Raw genomic sequence first — 25463 nt, forward strand, 5'->3', positions numbered from 1 at the left:
AATGTCTGTCAGCATATAGCAACCCCATTTTGAGAGCCAATAACCTATCACCGATTCACAAAATAGGGTTTGCGAGTCGCTATTAGAAAGGGGTATTTTAAGGGCGTCCCTTCCTAATAGCTAGACGCAGTGGCATGTATGATTGTTTTGTGACTGGAATGCGGTTGCCAAACTGCATGAAGGAGGTGGTAACCCATTCTCAAATAGGAAGGGTCCCCCAAGGGAACCCTTCCCCTTTGAAATGTGGTCGCCAACATTTTTTAAGATGGACCACTGCCCACTCTTAAAAAATTAAATGGAAACTTTTCATTTTTCTTTTTTAACTGCATTGCGTTTTCCTTTATTTCAAAAGCAATCACAGACATGATGGTCTGCTGACCCCAGCAGACCACCATCCTCCTGATTACAGGTCATTCCCAAGTCACAAATTGCAAACTGCCACATGAATATTAACAAAGTAGGTCTGAGACACATTAGTACATTTAATTTTGCGACTCGCTGATTGCAGGTTGCTAAAAAATCACAATTTGCGAGTTGCAAAATGAAATGGTCATAATCTGGCTCCAAGTGCTAGGAAAACTAGGTCCTAATTCCCAACGATTCCTTTACGACTTAGTGCAACGTGCTTACAGGTCTCCTGAATTTCTAGGAAAGGTCACACCTCCTCATGGAAAAAGGTTTTGGGAATCAGTCCCATTATTAATTGTTGTTGGTTGCTGTGGTGCCCTAAGCCCTTCTAAAGGTGAGGGTGAGGAGGTACTTCCCAAGTGAACCTATACAGATCCAGTGTGACTGTCAGAATCCCTTCAAGATGTCCAGTGTCGTTGTTTTATGATTGTTTGCCAGAGGGACATAGATAGCCTCATGTTGTCTCACAAGGTGTAAGAGCCATTACGTTTATCCAAAGTAACCGAGTGCCTTCAGAACCATTCTATCACTATCTTCAGGTCCAAAAGAAGGTTGCTTTGAGAAATCTTTAAGCATACTACAAAAATCCAGCATAAAAACATGCCCCTGAAAAAAAAGAGAGAACATTACACTATTCAAACAATATTTTATTTTGATTCATGTTGAACTCATTATTTGATCATATACTGATTATTTGTTTCTCTTTAAATGTGTAGGCCATTACACTATTAATGATTCTCTGGTGAAGGAATCACCCAAAATCATCAAATCTTCGTTTAAATCTAAAACCTTACGAGACAGTTGGGCTGGCCACTCAGCAAATCCCGGACCAGCATCCTACTATCCATATGAGTCATCTGAACCAGGGCAAAAGATAATATATCCGTGAGTTCTGCTTCCTTATACTTTTTTCTAATCTATCTATTCACTTGTTTATTGGACAAGCATCGAAACACCATCAGCAAAGTACTCTACTCTCTGCTGAGGACACCAGAGTATCTTATGCCATGTATTAGTGGTGCCTACTCCATGTGCTAATGCCGCTAACTCAACTCACATAATATTACTGAGTCATGTGAATAATTTGTACATGATGTAAAGTGCCTCTTCAAAAGTACGGCCAAATGTACTAACCTTTTAGGATCACAAACACACTGAGCCAGAGAGGTTGTGTCCTGACGGCTAGAGCTGCATATTGGAGCTGCTGAACCAGTTTTGAGACTCCGCGTTGGCTCAGCCTTCTGTAATTCTGGGCAAATCACCTAATTTCCTCATGGCTACCAAAAAATGAATGTGTCCTTGTGTAACATAACTGGTGCTCATGTAAAGTGCTCCAATACCTTCGGGTCGAGTTCATGCTCTATAAATCTGCAAAAAACCCATCCTTTTTTTGTATATATCAATCGCATGTTAAGAGGCTTTCGACTCCTGAACTGGCATTGTGACTTGATATTGCTTCAGTATTTGGAAGGGGTGTGGCATAGGCATACCTTTCAATTACCAAATTTGTACTATATGTATTAAATATTTGCGACTGTTATTCCAGTTGCAAATCATTGAAAAGCTTCTGACCTCCAAGTTGGTGTGCAAAAGGGGAGGGGTCCCCTATGGACTCCTTCCACTTTGTGATTTGTAGAAAATGTTTCTAGGTATGTAGACAACAGCCCGTCTACCACTGCCAACTCTCAGAGAAACTTTTAAAAAAGAAAACTTCTTTCTTTATATTAGCCTCATTTTGATGCTGTGTTAAATAACATTTCTTTATGTAAATGCGGTCACAGACATGGTGGTATACTCAGCCTTGCAGGGCACCATCTCTCTGACTGCATCCAATAAAGTGAGTCACAATTTGTGACCTAGCTAATGAAGATAAATTAAGTAGGTCAGATTGTGATCCATTCCAATTGACAGTTTACAAACTGACCTATAAGAACATAGGTTGGTTCGCAAAATGCTCTACTAGTCCAGAAATACTGGTCTTAAATTACAACAGTTTTCGCGACCTGTATAATGACATATTTGGCCCCTCCCTCATCTGCAATTTTTTGCTTGGTCTGCATAATTGATGGGCTGTCCAAGGTGTAACCTCGGCTCAGGATATTCCCAGGTAACCAAATTAGCATAGTAAAGTATGTCACTCCTACTGTCAAAGCAGCAGAGTGTGTATTCTAAGTTTAAAAACTTTTAAACTTCATCAAAATATATTTTTGGAAAAAGAATTAAGGAAGTCAACTTACATCTAGAGGTTTTGTACCAAAACCTCTTTAACTTCCAAAATGGACAGGATTGGCTTTGCCAACAGAGGGAACTTAGTAAGTAACTTAGTAAGTATTTGTGATTCCTTATTTAGGGTTAAATCATACAATTACCTGTAGACCATATGCACACAGAGAAGTGGAGGGAAAAGTGGACATATACCTCTTATTTGCCTTAAGACTCACACAGTGTCTCTTGAGACCTTCCGTTGACATACACATATGTTCTCTTAAGGGGAACAGCAATAATAACATATATGTCAGTAGTTGTATGCCAACAGGCCTGTCTTGCCACAGGCCACATTCAATGTTACAGTATTTCTGTAATTGCTATGAAGCTCTAGTTCACAGCAACAGTTTTATGTGATGATAGGGGCTGTTAGAAACTAGATTTTTGTTGGCTAGGGCATGTGCCAGGCAGGCAGAAACCACCACTCTAGTCAGGATAAGAGAGTTCCACTCCTAAAATAACCCCTGATCACCCCCTTGGTAGATTGGCACGAGCATTCAGGCTTATCTTAGTGGCAGTGTGTAAAGCATTTGCACATAACCAACAGTAATACAGTGTAAGAACTACAAAAGGACACCACACCAGTTTAGAAAAATATCCAATATTTTGACATACTTAAGACTAGACCAAAAACGATCAGAATCCACAATACAGTACTTTAAAAACCTCAGTTCTCAAAATATGCTTGAAAAACAGTTCCTTGATGTCGATAGCTCCATCTGGGGCTAACACGGCGTTGTGAATAAACAAATCCAAACAGTTCTGGCTGACAGCGGCGTCGCGGGCCAGCTACAGTGTCAAGAAGACCCGCAAACAGTACCTTTTAAAAATGCAGGGTGTCGGCGACCTCTCGTTGAGCTTCCGAAAGCACGGCGTTAGCAGGCGTCGGTTCCAGAAGTCGGTGCAGGAGTCGTTGCGGCCCTCGAAGTCACACACGTTGCAAATCGAACTCCTCTCTGTTGAAGTCCGTAGAGCTGGTGTTGGTAGGCATTAGGTGATGCAGTGTGAAGGGCTGCGGTGCGGCGTGCGGTGCCCTCGGGTCGCGGTGCAAGAAGCGGCTCGGTGGCGGCGTCAGGTGGCATCTTCAGTGAGACCAGGGTAGCAGTGCGAAGTGAATGCGGTGCTCGTCGCGGTGCTGGGAGGTTGCGGTCAAGCAGCGTTGTCGTCATTGCTAAAGCGCTGTCGTCGTCTGACGAGTGGGAGTTGATGGCACCTGCGTTGGTAGGCCAAGGCTGCGATGCGGGATGAGGGCGGTGCATCTTCAAAATTTACAAGCAGTGCCCTCGAACCATGGTGCAAGTAGCAGCGTAGATTTTGGCATGGAGCGTCATCGTCGGAGATACCAAGGCGCCATTATGAAGCGAGGCCGCGCAGAGCGCGGTGCCACAGGTCGCGGTCCAGCGTGGCGGCAGTGTCTTGTGCGGTGCCTTCAGGACATGGTCCTAACCAACAACAGAAATTGCATGTGCTGCTAATAACTTAACTCTCTTATTTTCAGTTTAAACATCTGACAATGAAACAAATGTTACTAATGACCAAATGTGTCATTTATTTATTTTATTTTGAAGGAGAATTATTTATATTTAGATCTCTACAGAAATTAAGATTTTTTCGGTGCAAAATTTAAGACCTTATGTACAACACCAAAACGATAATTATTCAAAAAATACTTTTTTTAAAGTAGAATTTTATTTTAGCCTATTTGGACAACATATAATACATACATTTAATCATGCCACTCTCAAACCACGCTATTTACATATTCTTTACAAACACAACAAAAAGAAAACATATAAGTTATTTTGACATTGTAATCACTTTGATTTACAAAGAAGCCAAAAAACATTCGTATTTTTTCAAAAACCATTCAAGAGTTAATATCACAGTTTTTATATTTTTAGGCTTGAAAAGTCTACGCGTTTCGAACTCATGTGAGTAAATGAGTTCTCGTCAGGACCAAGGTCTGTAAAGAGAGAAAGGTGAAACTTATTGGTATGCTGTATTTATTGTGCAACTACACTGCCTGTCCCTACTGCCAGCTAATGCCTCTTACCTCTCAGTCACTTGGAGACCAGAATTACATGTGAAGATGCCGGAACACCAAACCATCTGTCATGGGAAAATGTATAACACCATTATCTGACAAAACCTAACTGTTTGTCAACCACAAGCGTACAACCACTTCTCACTTCATGCTTACATGATTATATGGCGGGTCCGGGCTCCGCAGTGTGCCAAGGGGGTTGTTATGGCGGGCACCGGCTATCTGTGGGAAAACGGGAGCTTGTCAATAAGCTGCAAATAGGGATCCGAAAGCGGCGTTTCGCCGAGAGGTGAGTGTGTGCTCACCTGGTAACCGTAAGGGAATCCCGATGGCCGACACCAATGAAAGGGTCTCGTGGGACGCGTTGTCCGTAAGCGTTTGAGATGTATCTGGGAGAATGGGATAGAAAAGTCCTGTCAGCGAGTGTGTAACGGTTATTGCGGAATGTTAAAGAGCACGCAAACGAGGCGATTCTTACCTTAAGACGGTCACGTCAATACGGAGCAGGATTCCGTTCTTTCTGCCAGTCGTCCACAATACGCGAAGCTTTCGGGTCCGCAAAGGATCCTGGGAGCTGGGGCGGATGCGCAATGATCAGTGCTTTGAATCTCTTAAAGGGCCCGAGGCATGTATATTGGGCAATCGCAAATTAATGCGGCGGACAGACGTGTGATCTGTTTGTCCTTAATTTAATAAGATTCTTGATGAGCCTAAGTCGCGAACAACAGAGGACCAGTCAGCTAAGTTTTTGTCCATTGATGGTGTGCAATCGGTTCTGGGAGTTGTAGTGCTCCGTTTGAAGTTACAATGATGACGACTTGTGAAAATAATATATGATTGCAGTTTGTGATTTTGGGGTGGTAGCGTGGTGTATCCAGTGAATGGTCATCTGAGATGGAATAGTTGTGGTTGGTGGTGACCAGATGTCGGGTGGGGGCCCACATGGCGAGAAACTATCACTGTTGGTTGACTTGTTGTAGTGTGGTTGTTATAAGTTTGGGATAAAGGTGCATGGAAGACTCATAACTGGTGTCCTTAACAAGCGCTGATGTTAGAGTTTGAACATTTCTGACATTTCGTTTATCCCATAGAATGCTGCGTTGAATTTAACGATTAACATCGCTTCCATTTTTGTTAGTTTGGCATCTAGGTTTCCACCTCTGGTGTCACTTTCCACTTTGGCAACCTTGTTAAGGACACCAGTTATGAGTCTTCCATGCACCTTTATCCCAAACTTATAACAACCACACTACAACAAGTCAACCAACAGTGATAGTTTCTCGCCATGTGGGCCCCCACCCGACATCTGGTCACCACCAACCAATACTATTCCATCTCAGATGACCATTCACAGGATACACCACGCTACCACCCCAAAATCACAAACTGCAATCATATATTATTTTCACAAGTCGTCATCATTGTAACTTCAAACGGAGCACTACAACTCCCAGAACCCATTGAACACCATCAATGGACAAAAACTTAGATGACTGGTCCTCTGTTGTTCGCGACTTAGGCTCATCAAGAATCTTATTGAATTAAGGACAAACAGATCACACGTCTGTCCGCCGCATTAATTTGCGATTGCCCAATATACATGCCTCGGGCCCTTTAAGAGATTCAAAGCACTGATCATTGCGCATCCGCCCCAGCTCCCAGGATCCTTTGCAGACCCGGAAGCTTTGCGTATTGTGGACGACTGGCAGAAAGAACGGAATCCTGCTCCGTATTGACGTGACCGTCTTAAGGTAAGAATCGCCTAGTTTGCGTGCTCTTTAACATTCCGCAATAACCGTTACACACTCGCTGACAGGACTTTTCTATCCCATTCTCCCAGATACATCTCAAACGCTTACGGACAACGCGCCCCACGAGACCCTTTCATTGGTGTTGGCCATCGGGATTCACTTACGGTTACCAGGTGAGCACACACTCACCTCTCGGCGAAACGCCGCTTCCGGATCCCTATTTGCAGCTTATTGACAAGCTCCCGTTTTCCCACAGATAGCCGGTGCCCGCCATAACAACCCCCTTGGCACACTGCGGAGCCCGGACCCGCCATATAATCATGTAAGCATGAAGTGAGAAGTGGTTGTACGCTTGTGGTTGACAAACAGTTAGGTTTTGTCAGATAATGGTGTTATACATTTTCCCATGACAGATGGTTTGGTGTTCCGGCATCTTCACATGTAATTCTGGTCTCCAAGTGACTGAGAGGTAAGAGGCATTAGCTGGCAGTAGGGACAGGCAGTGTAGTTGCACAATAAATACAGCATACCCATAAGTTTCACCTTTCTCTCTTTACAGACCTTGGTCCTGACGAGAACTCATTTACTCACATGAGTTCGAAACACGTAGACTTTTCAAGCATAAAAATATAAAAACTGTGATATTAACTCTTGAATGGTTTTTGAAAAAATACGAATGTTTTTTGGCTTCTTTGTAAATCAAAGTGATTACATTGTCAAAATAACTTATATGTTTTCTTTTTGTTGTGTTTGTATAGAATATGTAAATAGCGTGGTTTGAGAGTGGCATGATTGAATGTATGTATTATATGTTGTCCAAATAGCCTAAAAAAAAATTCTACTTTAAAAAAAGTATTTTTTGAATAATTATCGTTTTGGTGTTGTACATAAGGTCTTAAATTTTGCACTGAAAAAATATTAATTTCTGTAGAGATCTAAATATAAATAATTCTCCTTCAAAATAAAATAAATAAATGACACATTTGGTCATTAGTAACATTTGTTTCATTGTCAGATGTTTAAACTGAGAATAAGAGAGTTAAGTTATTAGCAGCACATGCAATTTCTGTTGTTGGTTAGTAGCTTGTGGCAAGCGGTGCTGTTGGGAGCCCAAACCCAGTAGTCTTTTGTTTCAGGACATGGTCGGCAGTGGCGGCGTCGACGTTGTCGGGTTGCTTTTTCTTCTGTTACAGCACAAAACACACAGTCCCCAGTGCTCAGGGCGGAAGAGCTTGAAGTCTTTGCTGTTTCTGAGACTTCTTGAACAGGGGGCAAGCTCTACCTCAAGCACTTGGAGAAACTCACAAAAGTAGATTGCAGAAAGTTATGTCCAGTTCGTTCACTGCTCAAGACAGAAGCAGTCACTGCAGGCCAACACAGCAAAGCACACAGCAATGTGGTAGTTACTCCTCACAGATTCTCCAGCTCTTCTTCTTGGCAGTCTTCTTGGTCCAAAAGATGTCTAAAAGTCAGGGGTCTGGGCCCCAATATTTATATCCCACAATCCTTTGATCTCTTAGGGAGAGAGTGTGTGTGCCCAGCCAGAGCAAGTTCTGCCTTCTCTGGTGTGACTTCCTGGCAGGAGGTGGAGATGGCATGGGCAGAGGCAGACCAGGCCCTTTGAGATGCAAGGAAATCTCCTCCTCCTTCCTCAATTGCAGCCCAGGTCTATTCAGCCCTTTCCTGACCCACCTAGACTATCTGGAGCCACTCCTGCTCCCCAGCCGTCTGTCATCCAAAACCCAGACAGGCAATTCACATTCCAGCAGAGGCACATGGAATGCTTGAGAAAGAAAATACCTACTTTCTAAAAGTGGTATTTTCAAACACAGAATGTAAAAATCACCTTCACTAAAAGATGCATCTGTAGCTTCTAAGTTCTAGCATACTAAACTTTATTTTCCTACCTAATTCCCCGGGCCAGTTATGTTTATAAGATGTTATAAACAAACTCCCCATTTTGTCTTGCAATAGCGAAAAATACAATTGGTCGTAATTCACTTCAGGACATGCCACACACACCAGGGCATGTCCTACCTTTCACATACACAGCACCTGGCCCACAGGGGTACATTGGACCTACCTTAGGGGTGGCTGACATGTAATAAAAGGGAAGGTGAGGGACTGGCAAGTGTGTGCACTGGCCAAGTCGACATGACAGTTACAAACTGCCCCCAGACTCTGAAATGGCGGGTCTGAGTTACCTTTTCAGAGCTACTTACGTGGGTGGCACAATCAGTAATGCAGGCCCGCTAGTAGCATTTGATTCACAGGCCATGGCACACTCAGTGCACTTTACTAGGGGCTATCAAGTAAATCAAATATCCAATCATGGAAACACCAATCCATAACACATTTTACCACAGGAGCACTTGCACTTTACCACTGATCAGCAGTGAGGAAAGTGCACAGAAACACTACTCCAGAAAAAACAGAGTCAAAACCGGGCGGTCAGAAAGCAAAAACTCAGGGGAAACACGCAAAAAGAAGCCAAGTCTAACAGGGGCAAATACAAGCCTTTGGCTCCATTGTAAATACAATAATTTCTTGGGTATTTCTGTGCACAGATTAATATTAAGAGAGTGAGTGATCTACAAAATTCCTTACTGGTCTTGCTATTTTGTCAAAAGAGAAGGCAAGAAGGCAAATAGTGAAGGTTCCAGTGGTCTGCATTTTGTGCTCGAAATGAGCACTCAGAGGTGAGTGTGATAGTCCAGTTGTAGAAGTGCACTGTTAATGGATTAGAACAGTGGTTTTTAATCTTTTGACTTCTGATGACCTCTAATAAATCACTACAGGAAGCCAGGTCCAAGGGCTTTTTCTCCCCCACATCTTTCTGAAATCCTCCAATTTCATGTTTCACACATTATTGCCTTCTTCTTCTGCACCCTCTCTTCACTCTCTCCTTCTGCATTTACTTCCTGGCATCTCACTCACTAAACCACCCCTTACACACAGAACAGAACACACTCATTCATCAGTAAACATGTTGGCCCTGTCAAGATTTTAACAGCTTTGAACCTCCTTCACAGACCTTCACATATAATCACAGTTACAATTGGCACATGCCACCACTGCTGTGTGAGCGGGTAAGAAAGGATTGGATGTTCAAGTAGTCCGAACAACTTAATGATCCGCTGATAGGCACTGTGGGAAATTCACCGTGCCTTCTGCCTCCACTCCAAACCTTTCCATTATGAGGCATGAGGCGGGCCAGTGAGGGTGCGAGGGTACCTGACTTCCAGTTCTATTTTTTGGAAGGGCAAATTATTAACTTTTCTTTAACGTTGGTTCAGTATCTTGGAAACCAGTGTTGCTGGATGCAAAGATGTATCAAACTGAACCCCATGGTACAGCTCAAAACTAGCACATGCTTTCACCAGTTGTTTGGTCTGTGCTTCATACCGGCAGCCATGTAGAGGAAACTGCGGTGTTCTGAACTTCTGCTTTTTGTAATACTTTTGGAACCATTGGTTATACTCACCAGTCAAGCAAAGTCACCTTGAATTAAAAAATGGGAATGTATGCAGACAAATATCTCTTGATGATCAAACCCCCTTCTCTCTCTCTCTTCCAAGGCCAGTACACTATTTACAGAAGATGCTTTTGCTGATATTTGAGGTCATACTATAAATGGAGATAGTTCGAACTACCACAAGTCTCAGCATCTTGTTTTGTAACACATATTTAGGGCTATTATAATCCATTGAGGTGATGAAAGGAATGCATAGCTGGTAATGTTGGTATATGTGAAGAGTACCAGTATGGCCCACATGATTTTTACCATATTTCTTCCCAAAATCCAGTCACCTTGTAGGAAAATCATCCTTTTTGCCTGATCTCCTCCAATTTTTTACTGTTGCTGGTGGTTACTGACTCTGAAAGTGCCCTGCACTCTGCTAACCAGGCCCAGGGCAAGTGCTCTGTCCTCTAAAGATATATGGTAATTGGTATAATTCTATTGACAAAGACAACCTACTTTAAGCCCCTAGTATGTAGTAGACCATGTTTGTTTAGAGACCCCAGTAAACTGAATGCACTTAAGGTTGGACTGCTGTGGTGACTGGTGTCATTTTACAGCCAGGCCTGCCTCTCAGGCTGTTTTTATAATAAGACTATGTTCAAACTTAACTTTGGAATTAAAAGTACTTCCAAACTCAAAACCGTCCTTTCTAATACTTAAAAGTCACTCCTTAAGTCTGCCTAGGTGCCCCAAAGGTAGCGGGCATTGTCATACAGAGCAGAGGCAATGTAAAATACGTTTTATATGCCCTTGTAAGGAAAAACAGTCAAAGTAGTGTTTCCTTATTGTAATGCTGCTAGCCCCATAGGCTAACAAGGGGGGAGACATTATTACATTTAATAAAGTCTATCATTGCATTGGGGCTAGCTAGCAATTTCGTTCAAAGTATCAAATTAATGGTCACATTAAATCCAACAACTTGCCAAAGTTGGATTTAATGTAACTTTTACAGGAAAGTAGTTTTAGAACTTCGTATGACATCATCCTGAGCCTCCGGCACCTCCAAACGCAGAGGAATCGGTAGCTGACCCACCCCGGGAACTAGCGAGCAGGCAGAGACGAGGCGACCCGCGACAAAACACTCAGGAACACTGAGACCAGCGATGCAGAGGATTTTGGAGGCAGCACTTAAGATGGCGCCTGTAAGCTGAGATTGGCTACTGAGCCCGTGAACCTCGGAGAAGTATGGAGGGAAACGGCCTGAAGGGAGTACTGACACCACAGGAGTATGCGAGTTCCGAAGAGGGACCGCTCCAACACCGTGCTGGTAGGGAAGTTACCTAGGGGCCACGGGCAGTGTGTAGCGGGCTGAGTGGCCTGGCTGCCAGTTAAGTGGTGCGGTCATCAGCAGCAGTCGCGCCGGAGAGCACTAGAGAAGTAGAGAGCCCTCTCCCAGCGGCCACATCGGAGTCTTTGGTGGGCTCTGAGAGGGTTGAAGCCCTTCGGGTCCACAGCTGGGTGAGTTGGAGTGCCTGCTGAGGTGGAGCACCATGGGATGGTTGAAGCCTGCATAACGACTGCACGAAGCGGGGTAGGGGAGCCCAGGCCATTGATTGGAATGGCCAGGACCGATGATTATTATTGGTGAGACCTCGCACAGGGCCTGGAAGATTTGGAGCCTCTGCGCAAGACACTAGAAAGAGCTGCGAGACTCCTGAGGAGAGAAGGTGGAGGTGCGAGGTGGCACAGGACGGTGGGAGGGGCTATCCAAGTTGTATGCCAGCAGCATTTAAACATTTAAACAATCTCCTTTGGATGTGCACAAGTCTGATCTGCCTGGACTGACCTGTTCACTGATACCTGAGATGGTGGCTCCACTTTGGAGATGCTCTCGGTAGGAAGCCTGACGTGTGATCCCTAGCAAGTGTCTTGCCTTCCAAGAGTCCTAAGTAAGTGTTACTAGTTCACAATCCAACAGGGTCGCAGCTGAGGCTGATGGGTGCCTGACCCTAACATGGCTGCCAGTTGTGACTTTTTCCCCCCCAGCTGAAATCTTCCTTACATAATCCTATCAAGACTATGCCTGACCTCAAGATGGCGCCTGGAATTCATTTGGACCATGGTTTCTTCCCCCCCCCCCAAAATCTGACAATCTCTGAGTACTCCAGATCTCCATCCTGACGGCAGAGTCCGAGCACTACGTCTGACACCCTGTAGAGCTGCTCTGTTCAGCTATGGAGGAGATCGGCCTTGGTTCATCCCCAGATCGTCACCTACCCAGCCGAACTTTGGGCACAGTTTTCCTCCCCGTCTCCCTGTCTTGCCCACCCCCCCATCGTATTTCTGTAACTCTGCATATTCCTTGTCTCCTATCTATCTATCTGTTTCCATTTAGCACTCTTTCTTTCTTTGTCTTACTTCCTTTGCTCCTATCCCATCCTCTCTCACCTGAATCTTTCCCCTTGCCCACTAAGCTGCCTAGCCCCCTGTCCTTTTGTGCCCTTTGACTAAGCATTCCTTCTCCCCTTGTTGGGGAAAGATCCAATATTTATACTCTGGAGTCTCAGCGAACTCGCTGAGAGAGTCCACAGCGCCTAGGGAGCCACTTACAGTTGGAGCATGATATGGCACCCCTTGCCAAAGCACTCCAGCTCCCCTTTTTGGGTAAGGACCCAGTATGTAGGCCTTGCAGTCACAGAGACCCCTCTGAGAGATTCCATTGCGTATAGGGAGCCTCTCGCAACAGAGATGGGTACATGATACCACTTCCCCTGGGATCACAGCTTACTGGACTTTGGACGCAGCTCTGACTCGTCTACCGGTTTGTGTCCCCGTCACCTTCCCCTCCTCTTTCCATGCTGTGTCTCTCACCCTCCCCTCCTCTTTCCCTCCTCCATTCTCTGTCTACTTCCCCTGCTCTTACCCCCCTCCCCTGAATATCTCCCCTTGCCTGATTTTTCCCTTACGTATATGTCCTTTATGTTTGTCTCGACCTTACTTGTCACTATGTTGCCAGGCTCTAATAACTGTGTATCCTTTGTAACGATGTAACCTGAAAGTATGGTCTGATACTCATGTAAAGTGCTCTGATACCTCCGAGTCTAGCCAGCGCTAAATAAACCCTTTAAAATAAAAATAAATAAATATATAAAATAAATACTATCCTGAAGTTGCTTAAAGCATCCTGTAGCAGCCTCTTCTGACTGGTCAGCCTTTGACCCAGGCCTAGCCCTCTGCTTATCCGACCTGCGCTCCAAAGTGGTCAGCCTAAACTTTGACTTTGTCCCAGTCCAGCGCATGCTCGACCAGAGGAGTGGTGCTTTAAGCTTTTAGGGGCTGACATGGGTAAATTTGGGGAGAATGTAAGGCTGATATTATGTTTTGTAGACAACGAGTGAATTTTATTCTTGAATTTGTGTTTATGTAGCTCTTTCTGATTTGTTACAGCTACCCCTGATGAAGAATGATTAGAATTCAAAATGCATTGGGTTTTTAACGTATTGCCTTTGTATTAAGCCTGGATTGGCAGCACGAGGCATTTGAAAATGCGGAATAAAGAATTCTGGCTCAACTCCGGAGTGATTTCACAAACCTTGAATATATAGATTACTTAATATCTGAACATTGTTTGGTATACTATGGATTAATTTGGTGTACTTTGAAAAATATGGTTTACTTCAAGCGGAAAGCTTGTCCTCATTTTCACAGTGCAGCAGCTAGGTGCGCAAGCATCGTACCTTTTGCAAGGGCTTTAAGCTTTTTGCCACTAGAATGAAAATGTTTTTTTTAATTTTTTTTAATTCATATCTCCGGTTCCCTAAAATGGATTGTTGATGTTTTGGTATTGTTTTCAAGATAGAAATATTCTACATTTTTAAAAATTAGTGTTGGATTCTTATTGTTTTTTGTCTTTAACGTGTTTACTGTTTTGGTGGTATTAAATGCTATACACATACCTGTCCGCTAAGTTACGCCTGACTGCTCATTTGCTAAGCTACTATGGGTTAAGCAGGGATTCATTTGCTGAGACTTCACTGGACCTATTAGTGATTGTGGTATTGTTACTAGCTGAGGGTGAATACCCCATCTACTAATAATCCACTTTCCTACACATTTGAATCTATCATCTCAACTTAACCTTGCCCATTTAGGATAAAGATAACTTAATTTAAATGAGTCGCCCTAAAAAGATAATTATCTGCTTGCCAATGGTCCAACTGGTGCTGGACATGTTTCTCTTCTGACAAATAGAATGCGCCTGAAGTTTCATTGGAATGATAAACCACCACACTTGCCTTTTGGAAATTGCAGCTGCCACAACTGTTAGGGATATAAACTTACTCAGTTTCGGAGTGTATGTCCTGGCTTTGTCAGTAGGACACGTTTGCCTTCCGGCGTTTATCAGGAATACAAAGGGGTAAAAACGGAGACATCAAGAAGATCCTGGAATGAACCATAGACCTTGTTAACTGTTAAGTGAGATCACACTTATGAGGTGCATTCTTGTAGTGATCACTGACACAAATGTTGAGCAACTATATTGAGTAAACGTGTGGTGAATCCCTTTCTGTTCATTGAGGTTATGTCTATGAAGCATACCTTTTTGTGTGGGGGGGGGGGGGGGGGGGGAGCGCATGGCCAGCCGCCAAACAAGGTGGCTGTACACTAAGGGCCCGATGTAGGTAATTAAATTTTACCACTGCTCAAATACCGAATGATATCGAATCGGTATTTAAGAAGTGGTAAAATAGAGGGGGGGATGTAGGTAATACAGATTCGGTAAATACCGAATTGTTAAGATTCGGTATTTACCGATTCTGTAAATACCGATTCGGTAATGCCAATTGATTCCAATGGGCATTGAAGCCCATAGGAATCAATGGGCATTACCGAATCGGTATTTACCGATTCGGTAAATACCGATTTCAGCAAGGGTGCAGGGGGTGTCACTTTGACACCCTCTAGCACCCCAATTCCGGACTTGTGTGCCATGTGGCACACATACATGCCCTAAGGGCATGTCTGTGTGTCACATTGCACAGGTGTGCATGCACAGATGTGCATGCACACCTGAATTCGGTACTTTACCACCCAATAGGATTGGGTGGTAAAATACCGATTCTTAAGGGCCTGTGGCACTCTTAAGAGTGCCACCTACATGTGGATTTACCGAATCGGTAAATATACCGATTCGGTATTTTACCGATTCTGTAAATTTACCGATTCGGTAAATTTACAGAATTGGTCAAATATAGGCCCCCTACATCTGAAAACCCATTTACCAGTCGGTAACGACTGAATTCGGATGTTACCGGCCGGTAAATGGCCACCTACATCGGGCCCTAAGTGAGCTCTGCAGCCGCCAGTGAATCATCCTCACCATCCAGCCCATATCCGACTTCTGCATACATAGAAACTGCCTGTATGCTTCTGCTGCAGAGACTGTGGCATACTGCTGCAGACTTACCGACTATCTGAGAGGCTGTCGAGCCGAGAGATCGCAGGACCTGGAGAACTACGAGGCACGCCCATTAAGGACGGAGCCTGTGATGGACTGACACTCGGCTGATTCCCCCGCTCCCAGGTGCACGTTCCGCATCGGAGGCCTGTGGTGCAGGCAGCGGAGGGGTCAATGTCGCGAAGACCCATGACTGCGGCGCCCCTGAGGTGGGGTTGAGTGAGAGCGATACCGTTCATGAAGCCAGCAGTGCTGTCCGGGTGGGCCGCTGCTGAAGGTCCTGTGATACCACTGTCAGCCGGATCCTCGGACAACCATGGTGAGCGGGTCCCTGGCTGTTAGATGGGGATTAGAATTGTGATCACGAGGGTGGCTACTCCTGGCTTGCCTCCCCCTTCGTCCCCCTGCCTGACTCTAGAGTGCTAAGCCAGGCCTCCCACTCCATGCTGGCAGCCCGCAGGGCCTGGGACGCATCAGAAGCACTGAGCAACTGTGGTACCAGGGCCCTTGATTATGGGTGAAAAACGGAGTCTTCAGGAGGAAAACCATGACCGACGGTGTACTTGATTGGGCACATTACCCGACTGGGCTCTATCTGGGTCTAGGGGGCCGGCTGCGAACATCCTGCTGGCCTGAGGGGGCGTTGGGGCGCCATTGTGTGATCGGGAATTGTGGTGGGGACATACCTCTGCCGTTCCCAAGGTTAATGCTGAGAAAGTCTTGATGACCTCCCCCCATTGATTTTTGGCATGCCCTGGGGCTAGTTGCTTTGGGGTCCTCACCATTTAGACACACCACCACGGAGGACCTGTGACCACTGTTGCGCATGCTGTGTGGTGAGCAAAAGAATGATAGATTAAACCAAGATCCTTGTGACTGGGGGTGAATGATTGCATTGTCCAGCATTCCGTCCATCAATTGTTTCTTTTGCATATGTTGCCCTCAGTGGGAAGGGTATGCCCCAACGTGGGTACTGTGCTCACTACAACATTGGATTCAAGCTAGGCTGGCTGATGAAGGGTGATGCCCTGAAACCGGTCCCAGGATGCTTGTTTCTGGCCTGGGGAGGACCTGGCTTGGCAGTTAGGTCTGGACTGTTCCCATAAGGAGCAGGGTCAAGACTGATTTGCATATTGCTGGGTCCAAACTCGGGTGGTGTGGTGAAAATAAGAATAATGGATTAAACCCAGATCGTTATGACTGGGGGTGAATGTTTGCATTGTCCAGCTTTCTGTCCATCAATTGTTTCTTTTGCAAATGTCACCCTAAGTGGGAAGGGTATGCCCAGACGTGGGTGATGAAGGGTGATGCCCTGAAACCGGTCCTATGATGTGTGTTTCCGGCCCAGGGAGGACCTGGCTTTGCAGTTTGGACTAGACTGTTCCCATAAGGAGCAGGGTCACAACTGATTTGCATATGGCTGGGTCCAAACTGAGGTGGTGGGGTGAGCAAAAGAATGATGGATTAAACCCAAATTCTACTGAGTGGGGTGAATGTTTGCATTGTCCAGCATTCTGTCCATCAATTGTTTCTTTTTGCATAGGTGGCGCTTAGTGGGTAGGGTAGGCCCAGACGTGGGTCCCGTGCTCACTACACCATTGGATTCAAGCTAGCCTGGCTGATGAAGGGTGATGCTCTAAAACCGCTCCCAGGATGCTTGTTTCCGGCCCAGGAAGGACCTAACTTGGCATTTCGGGCTGGACTGTTCCGATAAGGAGCAGGGTCAAGACTGATTTGTATATGGCTGGGTCCAAACTGGGGTCGTGGGGTGAGCAAAAGAATGATGGATTAAACCCAGATACTTGTGACTAGGGGTGAATGTTTGCATTGTCCAGCATTCCGTCCATCATTTGTTTCTTTTGCATATCTGTCTCCAGCCTGTAAAAACTGATGAGACAGACAACACTCCAGGAAACAATGTGTGAGAGAAGTAGAGGGGCGCACCTGCAGACCCTTAAATAAGGCTGCCACAAAAACTCTTGCGGTTTAAATGGGGGAGGTAACCCCACACTTGGCTGTGGGTGAAGGAGACCGAGGTTCTGGTGGCCCCTGCCCTGTGCCGTGCCCTCCCTGGAGTTCCTAGGGACATGGCTCACAATAGAGGCCTTAGACTCAAGCAGACCAACAACACAGATGAATACATGGTTGTCATGGCAGCAGCTGGTGGGCCGGAGGGGGATCAAGGGAGTGCTACCACAGACCAAGAGACCTGTCCTGTCTCTGAACCTTCCGTATGTGAAATAATGGCCTCGATAAAAGAACTTCAGGGCACGCTGGAACTTAAACTTGACACTGTCACAATTGAAGTTAACCTACTGTGTGCTGATGTCTAAAATATCACCCAAAAAGTAACAGTAGCAGCAACACACATTAATGGTTTGCTTTCCAGAACGAAAAGACTCTAAAACAATTTGAAACGCTAACGAAACAGAATGCCATTACTATGGGGAGCTTGGAGGACCAGGAGGGACTTGTCCAATGCAACATCATACGCTTATTTGGAGTCCCAGAGGGAGCAGAGGTGTCAGGTACCAATCTCCTTTAGGAGGACCTCATCCTAAAGACACTCCATCCTCAGAGACTGTCCAAATATTTTTGGATTGACAGGGCACATAGGGCACTGGGAACCCTTCCTCACCCCGATGGGCCTTCCATACACAATGATAGCAAATGTGTTGAACTATAAGGATTGGGATGTGATCCCCCAGGTGGCCCACACCTTTGGAGACCTCCAATTTGAAAACACAACTTTCCGATTCTTTCCCGACTTCATCCTCCAGGTGCAGCGACAACAAAGACGCTTTGATTTAGGTTTTTTTATTTGTAAAAGGTTTATTGAGAAAACAAAGCAAAACTGAGACATTACATTCTTGTTGTTTCAGACACAGTACACAAGAAGCGGTACTTCAAGACAGGTCTAGTAGCCTAAAGTGCTCTGAGTCCATATCATCACTATGCAGTGCACAGCCATAGTTTGTTCATTACAATTCAATGCTGTCCCCCACCTAGAACTTAAACTGAGTCTGCGGCATCAACATCAGGCCCCTAAGCCAGATCCCACATTTAATCATACCTCATGGCCACATATCTTACATATCTCACAGTTATAATATGTTTCAGGAGAATTGGCACTGTGTTTGTTGTTTGTCCTGGTAATCAAATAAGCTTGATAAAGCCCCCAGAAGTTTTTAGGTCTGTTGTGGGGAGGTAATAATTCGCTATAGTGTTCAGTGTGCGTACTACCATACGTCAAGTTGTGAGTCCATCCCGTCAGGGTGGGGGTTGGGCCTCGGGACCAGCAGATCGCCACCCTACGTCAGCCATAAGAATTTCCATATCCACCAGTCTCCGTATTCCCTTAGGTAAATGTTTGGAGTACCCCAAGAGAGCGAGCATAGGGTCTGGGTCAAGAGTAGTATTGGTGACCTCGCCAAGTGGCTTAAATATCAGCTCCCAGAATGGCACAACCCTAGGACATAGCCAGGCCAGGTGATAAAAATCTGCTGGGTCTGTTCCACAGTGTTCGTACGCCGCAGAGTCACTTAACCCATATCTGCAGAGTCGCTCTGGCCTGTAATAAACCCTGTTTAGAAATTTGAACTGTATCACCCTGTGATACCCGTTAAACGAGATATTTCATATTCTCGCAACAATACTTCCAAGTTGCGTCGTCAATTGCTCGGTTCTGGTCTATCTGCCATGCTAGTTGAGCCTTGGTATAGTGGTTGGCTCCAGAGCTCTGTGCTATACTATAGATTCTTGAGACAACATGTACAGGCGACACCGCTCTGATCACATATGTGAGTGGAGCAACCTCAGGTGGTTCTTCCAATTTAGGAACCAGTATGCCCGTAGGGAATGCCTTACCCTGTGGAATTGAAAGTGGGTCAATGTAGTTGTCGTCTGACCCTCCAAACTCAGATCCTCCCATGATAACGCTTTGCCTTTGTCAAACAACTCCCCTATTGTGTGAATGTTAATGGCTTTCAAAGCCCTAACCACCCCTTTTTCCCTACACAGGGGTAAACAGTCGCACCGATCAAGCGGCGTCACGGAGGAGTAAAGTATGACAGCAGCTTGTAATTTCAAAAGGTTATGTGAGGCATGTGTTGTGGCATTAACGAAGTCTAGTATCCCTGTTCTACGATCATGAGGCCTGAACGGGAGCGCCGGCAATGCAGTTGGGCTGCTACCAGCTTCTCTATCCAAAATTGTGGGGCATCCACAGGACCGTGTATCCAGGGGTGGGCGTGAGCACCCTGTGCTGCTCTATAATAAAGGCTTAGATCTGGCGCTCCCAGTCCACCCATGCTTTATGGGAGTGTTAGTATCTCCCACTTGACTCTCGCATATTTCCCAGCCCAAGCTAACCGCACCATTAGAGATGTCAGTGTCCAAAAAAAGGAACTAAGAGGACAACAGGAATATTAATTAATAAAAATAAAAAACATGGTAGTACCACCATTTTCATAATAGATATTCTACCCACAATGGATAGAGGTAACTGTAATCACATGTCTGCAGCATCACCCAGTTTAGATATTGCTGTCCCGTAATTTTCTTTAAAAACCACCTCCTAGTCAGTATGCACCTTGATACCCAAGTACCTAACTGGGTCTGTTGTCCAAACCAAGGGGTAGTCCGGCGTGAATTGGGCTGTCTCTGCCCTAAGTGGAAAAATTAGCGATGTATTCCAATTCTCAAGCTTTGACTTAGGAAGGCGCTTCGAGATAAAGAAATTAAGTACACAATGCTGTATTCAGCCATGCTCTGAATAGCAGCAGAGGGTAAACCACTAAATTAAACTTTGCCAGCTGAAGCGTGGGACTGGATAGAGGATTGGAGAATGACTGGTCGAAAAGGGGGCAGCGAACGCAAGTCCCCACCCTTGGACAGAGACCCTGAGGCGCCTCAGTCCGCTCATTCTGTGGGATCGCGACTCAGAGACACCTGCATGAATACATGAGTGTCTATCTGCATTGTGCTCTGGGACTGGTAAAATGGTGGTGGGTGGGGAGATGCAAACACTGAACACTGTACAATGCATTGAGGTATACACGCCTGGGCTGGGGAGATTTCCCAAGTTGAGTATGATAAAGGGCACAGGATACACAGATGCCTTCAATGGTTATTGGGTTCAGGATTTAGGGAGAGGCCATACTGAATATATCGACCCTGAATCTGTTCATTTTGGCGGGAGCATCGCACCCTTGCTGCTATGTGCACATGTTAGGGCGACAGGTACTCTGCAAGTTAGGGCTGTGGGTTGTTTTGAACTCACGAGGTAGGAATGCAAGGAGGGGGGAGTTTAGGGGTTTGAAATATTTTACTTTATTACTTACCTTCCAGACACATCAACACTGATATGCAACTGAGGGGGGCTAGCAAGAGGGATGCCACAATACAAACTGTTTGAGGGGCCAGACCAAGATACCTCTACCTTTGGAGATCCCGACTCCATTCACACTACACCCAAATACCAATGGCAGGACATAAAAAACGTGACTTCAATGCCTGGACATGGAATGTTAGTGGCTGAGGCAACAAAGTAAAGTGCACACTAGTTCTTCAATATTTGTGGTGACATGCTCTTGACCTAATACTCTTACAGCAAACACACCTATGGGGCAGCCATTATAAAACCCTTGATTGCTTTGGCTACAAATTATTGGCCCACGTGGGCTACACTACACGAGGTACATGTATACTCAGGGATGTTTTGTGGCCTTGATTGGGACCTGGGAAGGCATTACATTAAACATTTGCTCTCTCTACGTGCCTCTGAGGCTCCACTCCACGATATTGCTGAAAGTGGGTGCCTTACTCTTAGAAATGCCTCAGGGTACCCTCGATATGAATGCTGTCATGGTGCCTGAGATAGACAAGAGGAGTAGAGCCTCTGTGTTGGCTGAGGTGGGACCACTACCAGCCGTAGGGCCCGTTTCACAGAACTAATTTAAGGCAAAATCCTAAACTTACTACTTTTGGTATTCACAGTAGGCATTTAGTAGTCTTAAATTCGGATTTTGTGTTAAGTTAGGATTTTGTCTTAAATTAGGATTTTTTCCTAAATTAGGATGTTGTTTTAAGTTAGGATTTTGTCTTAAGCTAGGATTTTGTCCTAAGTTAGGATTGTGTCTTAAATTAGGATTTTGTCCTAAATTAGGACTTTGTCTTAAGTTAGGATTCTGTCCAAAGTTAGGATTTTGTCTTAAGTTAAATTTAAGTTTAACTTAAGTTTGTTTTAAGAAGAAGTAGTTTATCGGAGCTGTGCCTGCCCCAAGTATGGGAAAAGGTTTGGGAGCCCCGGTTAGAATTTAGAGGCACTGATTCATGACAGAACCAGGGTAAGGTAAGTTTTTATTGTCTTAGGTTAATTAAAACCATTACAAAAGATACATTAATAGCTTGTGTCATCAAGTAAAAAGTTATAAGAAACAGGTTATTAAAAACAAAGAAAGCTTTGGTTAAGAAACAGTTTGATGGGGAGCATGTCCATAGTGTGGAGGCTTGGCCGTTGTTCAATTAATCAGGTCTGGGCCGACTTCCTGATTTTTTAGTTTCAGTTCCAAAAGTTTCAGGAATTTGACCAACTTCCCATTTAATGGCGGAAGGCCTGGGTCGAAGCAAGCGAGAACGGCTTGCCTGCGTGTGCGGATTTTTTGTTTGTTGAATGCAGTTTTTAGCAGGGCTACTTTTTCCTCTTTCAGCCTCGGGCAGGTGCATAATAGATGTTCGAAATCTTCATTCACTGCACCGCACAGGCTGCATTTTGTCCCACAATCCCTTCTCAGCCATGGTTTTAAATGTGGAATAGCTGGTAGAATTCCTAGCCTATGTTTTAAAAATGCTTCTTTAGATTTTCTGCCGTATCCCAGACCAAGGTATGCTTGTGACCCCGGCGATTTGTATGTGGACAAAGTCATCCAGGCGTGACGCCTATGAGAAAAGGTAGCTTTGTCTTCCACATGCGATAATCTTTTTATGCACTTGTTTACAATATGCTTGAATTGCGCATGCGGTAATGGAGTTTCCCATAGTTCTTTCAGGCCTGTGACCGTCAGAGATTCCTCTAGCAATATTTTCGCCCGCAGTTTCGGGGAGTTTCTTAAGTCTTGCCATAACTGATGGTTCAGTGTGTTTTCTGGTGAGTTCTTTATTTTCTGCCAGCACTTTATGTATGACCCTCTTCTTGCAAGCATTTGGCAGGTCAGTCCAAATTCAAGGCGGATCTGGGCTTGCGAGGTGTAAGTTGGCAGGTTAAAGAGAAGTCGGTAGGCCTTTGCAATGGTTGTGTCCAACAGTCTCGCGTCTATACCTCTTAGAGCCTCACTACCATATGTGATGGATGACTCTATTTTGACTTGTGCCACGCGGAGCAGTGGGAGAAAAGTGGGACCGTTCAGGTTTAACTTTAGCTGTTTAAGCGTAGTAGCTATCAGCATCCCTCTCCTCTTAATCGCCTCTAGTTGGTTTGAGAAGCGGCCTCCTTTATCGACCAAGATTCCAAGATATTTATATACTGAGCAGTTTGCGACCGCTTTTGTTCCAAGGAACCAAGTGTGCAGCTTTTTATTCCCAGTTATGGACAAAACTTTGGTCTTATCGATGTTTACTTTTAATAGGTTTACTTCGGCGTATCCGTGCAGTGCATTAATAAGATTTTGGAGACCTACTTTCGTGTGGCTGACCAGGACCACATCGTCTGCTTAGGATATGCTGTGCATCGCTTTACCCCCCGGACGTGGAGCGTGCGCGTTACAGGCTTCCAGGGCAGGTGGTAGATCAGCGGTAAATAAATTGAAAAGGGTCGGTGCCAGAACGCACCCTTGCTTTAGGCCGTTTGTGGTCGGAATGCGCCTGGAGAGGTGTGTGCCGTTGCTGAGCTTTACCTGAATCCACGTGTTTGTATGTAATTCAATCAGGAGGTTTCATAGAGGCGCGCGGATCCCCCAAGCGGCCAGTTTTCTCCAAAGGTAGCCCCGGTTGACATTGTCAAATGCCCCCTTGAAATCCACAAAGCAAAAGTGGAGAGCCTGTTTGGTCACCCTTGCTTTGTCGATAAGTAGCGAAATTGCCAGCAGATTTTATGTTGTTCCTGTTCCTCTACAGAACCCCGTTTGGCTAGATGGAATTATATTGCGGTTTTCTGCCCATTCGCGCAGTTGGGTCAATAAGAGCCCCGTGAAGTATTTGGCCTCAATGTCCAAGAGTGCTATCAGCCTGTAGTTTTTTTGGCAGTGTTCTGTCCCCTGCCTTATAGATTGGTGAAATGATTGAGCCCCTCCACGAGGCAGGAAGGCACCCGGATCTGCTCACAGACATGTAGAGGGTGGTCAGCGTTTCTGCCCAATATTCTGACTCCAATTTGAAAAGGGCTGGAGGAATGCCATTTGGCCTTGCTGCGCCATCTTTCCTACCCTTCGTTATTAGTTTCTTGAGTAAAGCCACGGTAGTTCCAAACTCGGCTTCTGCCCATGTTGTTGGGTTTTGTGGCGGCTGGCCTACTGGGGCTACCTGGGGCTTACTTGCTGTCCCGACCTGTTGGTTGAAGTGTGAAGATAAAAAAGATTCCCTAGAAGATTTAGTTATATGGGACGTTATTCCGCTGATATTTGGGTTTATAATTTTGTTAATTGTGGACCAAAACTGGGCGCAATTGTTTCCCTTGCAATTGTGGTGTAGTTTCGCCCAGAAAGCGTCTTCGTTGGATCTTTTGACTTCCCATTTCAATTTTTTGAGGTCCGCCCGATGCTTATGTAGTTTTACAAGAAGAGCCCCGTCCCCCGGGCTTTTTCTCAACAGTCTTAGTGATTTGTTTATCTCCTTTTTGTGGGTTTGTAGGGCTGATTTCTGGCTACTGGAGATCTTCCTTAGTACACCAGAGCCAGCGGATGGGTAGTGCCGTACAATAGTTGAATATTGATTTGCAAAAACGGCCGTAAATTTTTCCCATCCTCCTACTGGGTTACCTGAAGGATAGCTTAAGCTGTTTAATTGAAGTTTTGCTACTTGTAGTACCTCAGGCGTGTTTGCGACACAGGTTTTGATTCGTTTAAAGTCTATGGTGTGACTGGCATGTGGGCCTGTTGGGTTTGTAAGAATTAGGTCCGGAGGGGCACAAAAAGAGACTTCTTGAGGGCGATGGTCACTGTCTCCCTTGTCCCCTAGGTTGAAGCCCAGGACGTTGTGAAAAAGAGAAAGGGAGACCAACGTGAAGTCTATTATCGAGGTTGCGTTGCCTGAATTGAACGAAGCCACGGATGGGGAGTCTTCAGGAAATCTTCCATTTAGGACCCTCAAGCCCATGTGTTCCAAGTCCTCCAGCAGTTCCTTTGCGAGCTTTGGAATTTTACCTTGACTGCTGAAAGTTTGGTTTGGGATATTCCAGTGGTAAGACTGAGCCTGAATATCGCTGTTCAAGGATGACCCTAGGATACATTGATTGAAGTCGCCGGAAAGAATTAAACAGGGTGAGGTTTGCGTTGTCAAGACATGGGGAAGGTGGTCCGTTAGGCGCTTAGCATCGTCTTTTTTCTTTTTAGGGTTAATGTAGGTATTGATCAGCTGGACCTCTATCTTTTTTCCCCCAAAGTTTAATACAATCCCAACTGTGTTTATGGCCGGTGAGTTGGTTGTAAGTACCTGCACGTTGCCGACGGTTGAGATTTTGATGTATGTAGCTAGGCCGCCTGCCAACCGACCGAACTTACTTTTCCTTGTGGCTGGGGAATGGTGGCAGGTATAGCCCTCTAGGTGAACCGGCTCCTCCAGCCATGTTTCCTGGAGGAGGATGATGTCGAACGCTTTCACATATTGTAGGAAGTCAGTGTCAGCTGCTTTGTTGTTGAGGCCGTTTAAATTCCACAAGCATAATTCCAAGGGGGGGCTGGCTGGGCGCAGGCCTGACTCCGTTAGATTTCCTTGTCATTGGCGGTTACATGATGTATTGCATATTCTGAAGAGCCGATCTTCTACCGTGCTGTAAGAGTTTACCATTGAGCTGTTTTTAATCCCCGACGCCTGATTGGTTGTTGGAGATCGACCCAACGCGCTCTTCAGCACCGACCTTGT

The 25463-nt window shown here is 45.3% G+C and overlaps 1 protein-coding gene across 2 annotated transcripts in view; it reads left to right on the top strand.

Moving 5' to 3' along the window:
• Positions 1-25463, top strand: part of STPG1 (sperm tail PG-rich repeat containing 1) — a 356391-nt gene that overhangs the window by 223150 nt on the left and 107778 nt on the right. For both annotated transcript variants that reach the window (XM_086956418.1, XM_086956419.1), the window contains one exon: positions 1125-1293. In XM_086956418.1, coding sequence (XP_086812544.1) covers positions 1125-1293 — 169 coding nt within the window. The remainder of the gene's footprint in view (positions 1-1124; positions 1294-25463) is intronic.

Source organism: Lissotriton vulgaris, chromosome 2_1 (assembly GCF_964263255.1).
Source record: "Lissotriton vulgaris chromosome 2_1, aLisVul1.2, whole genome shotgun sequence".
NCBI lineage: Eukaryota > Metazoa > Chordata > Amphibia > Caudata > Salamandridae > Lissotriton > Lissotriton vulgaris.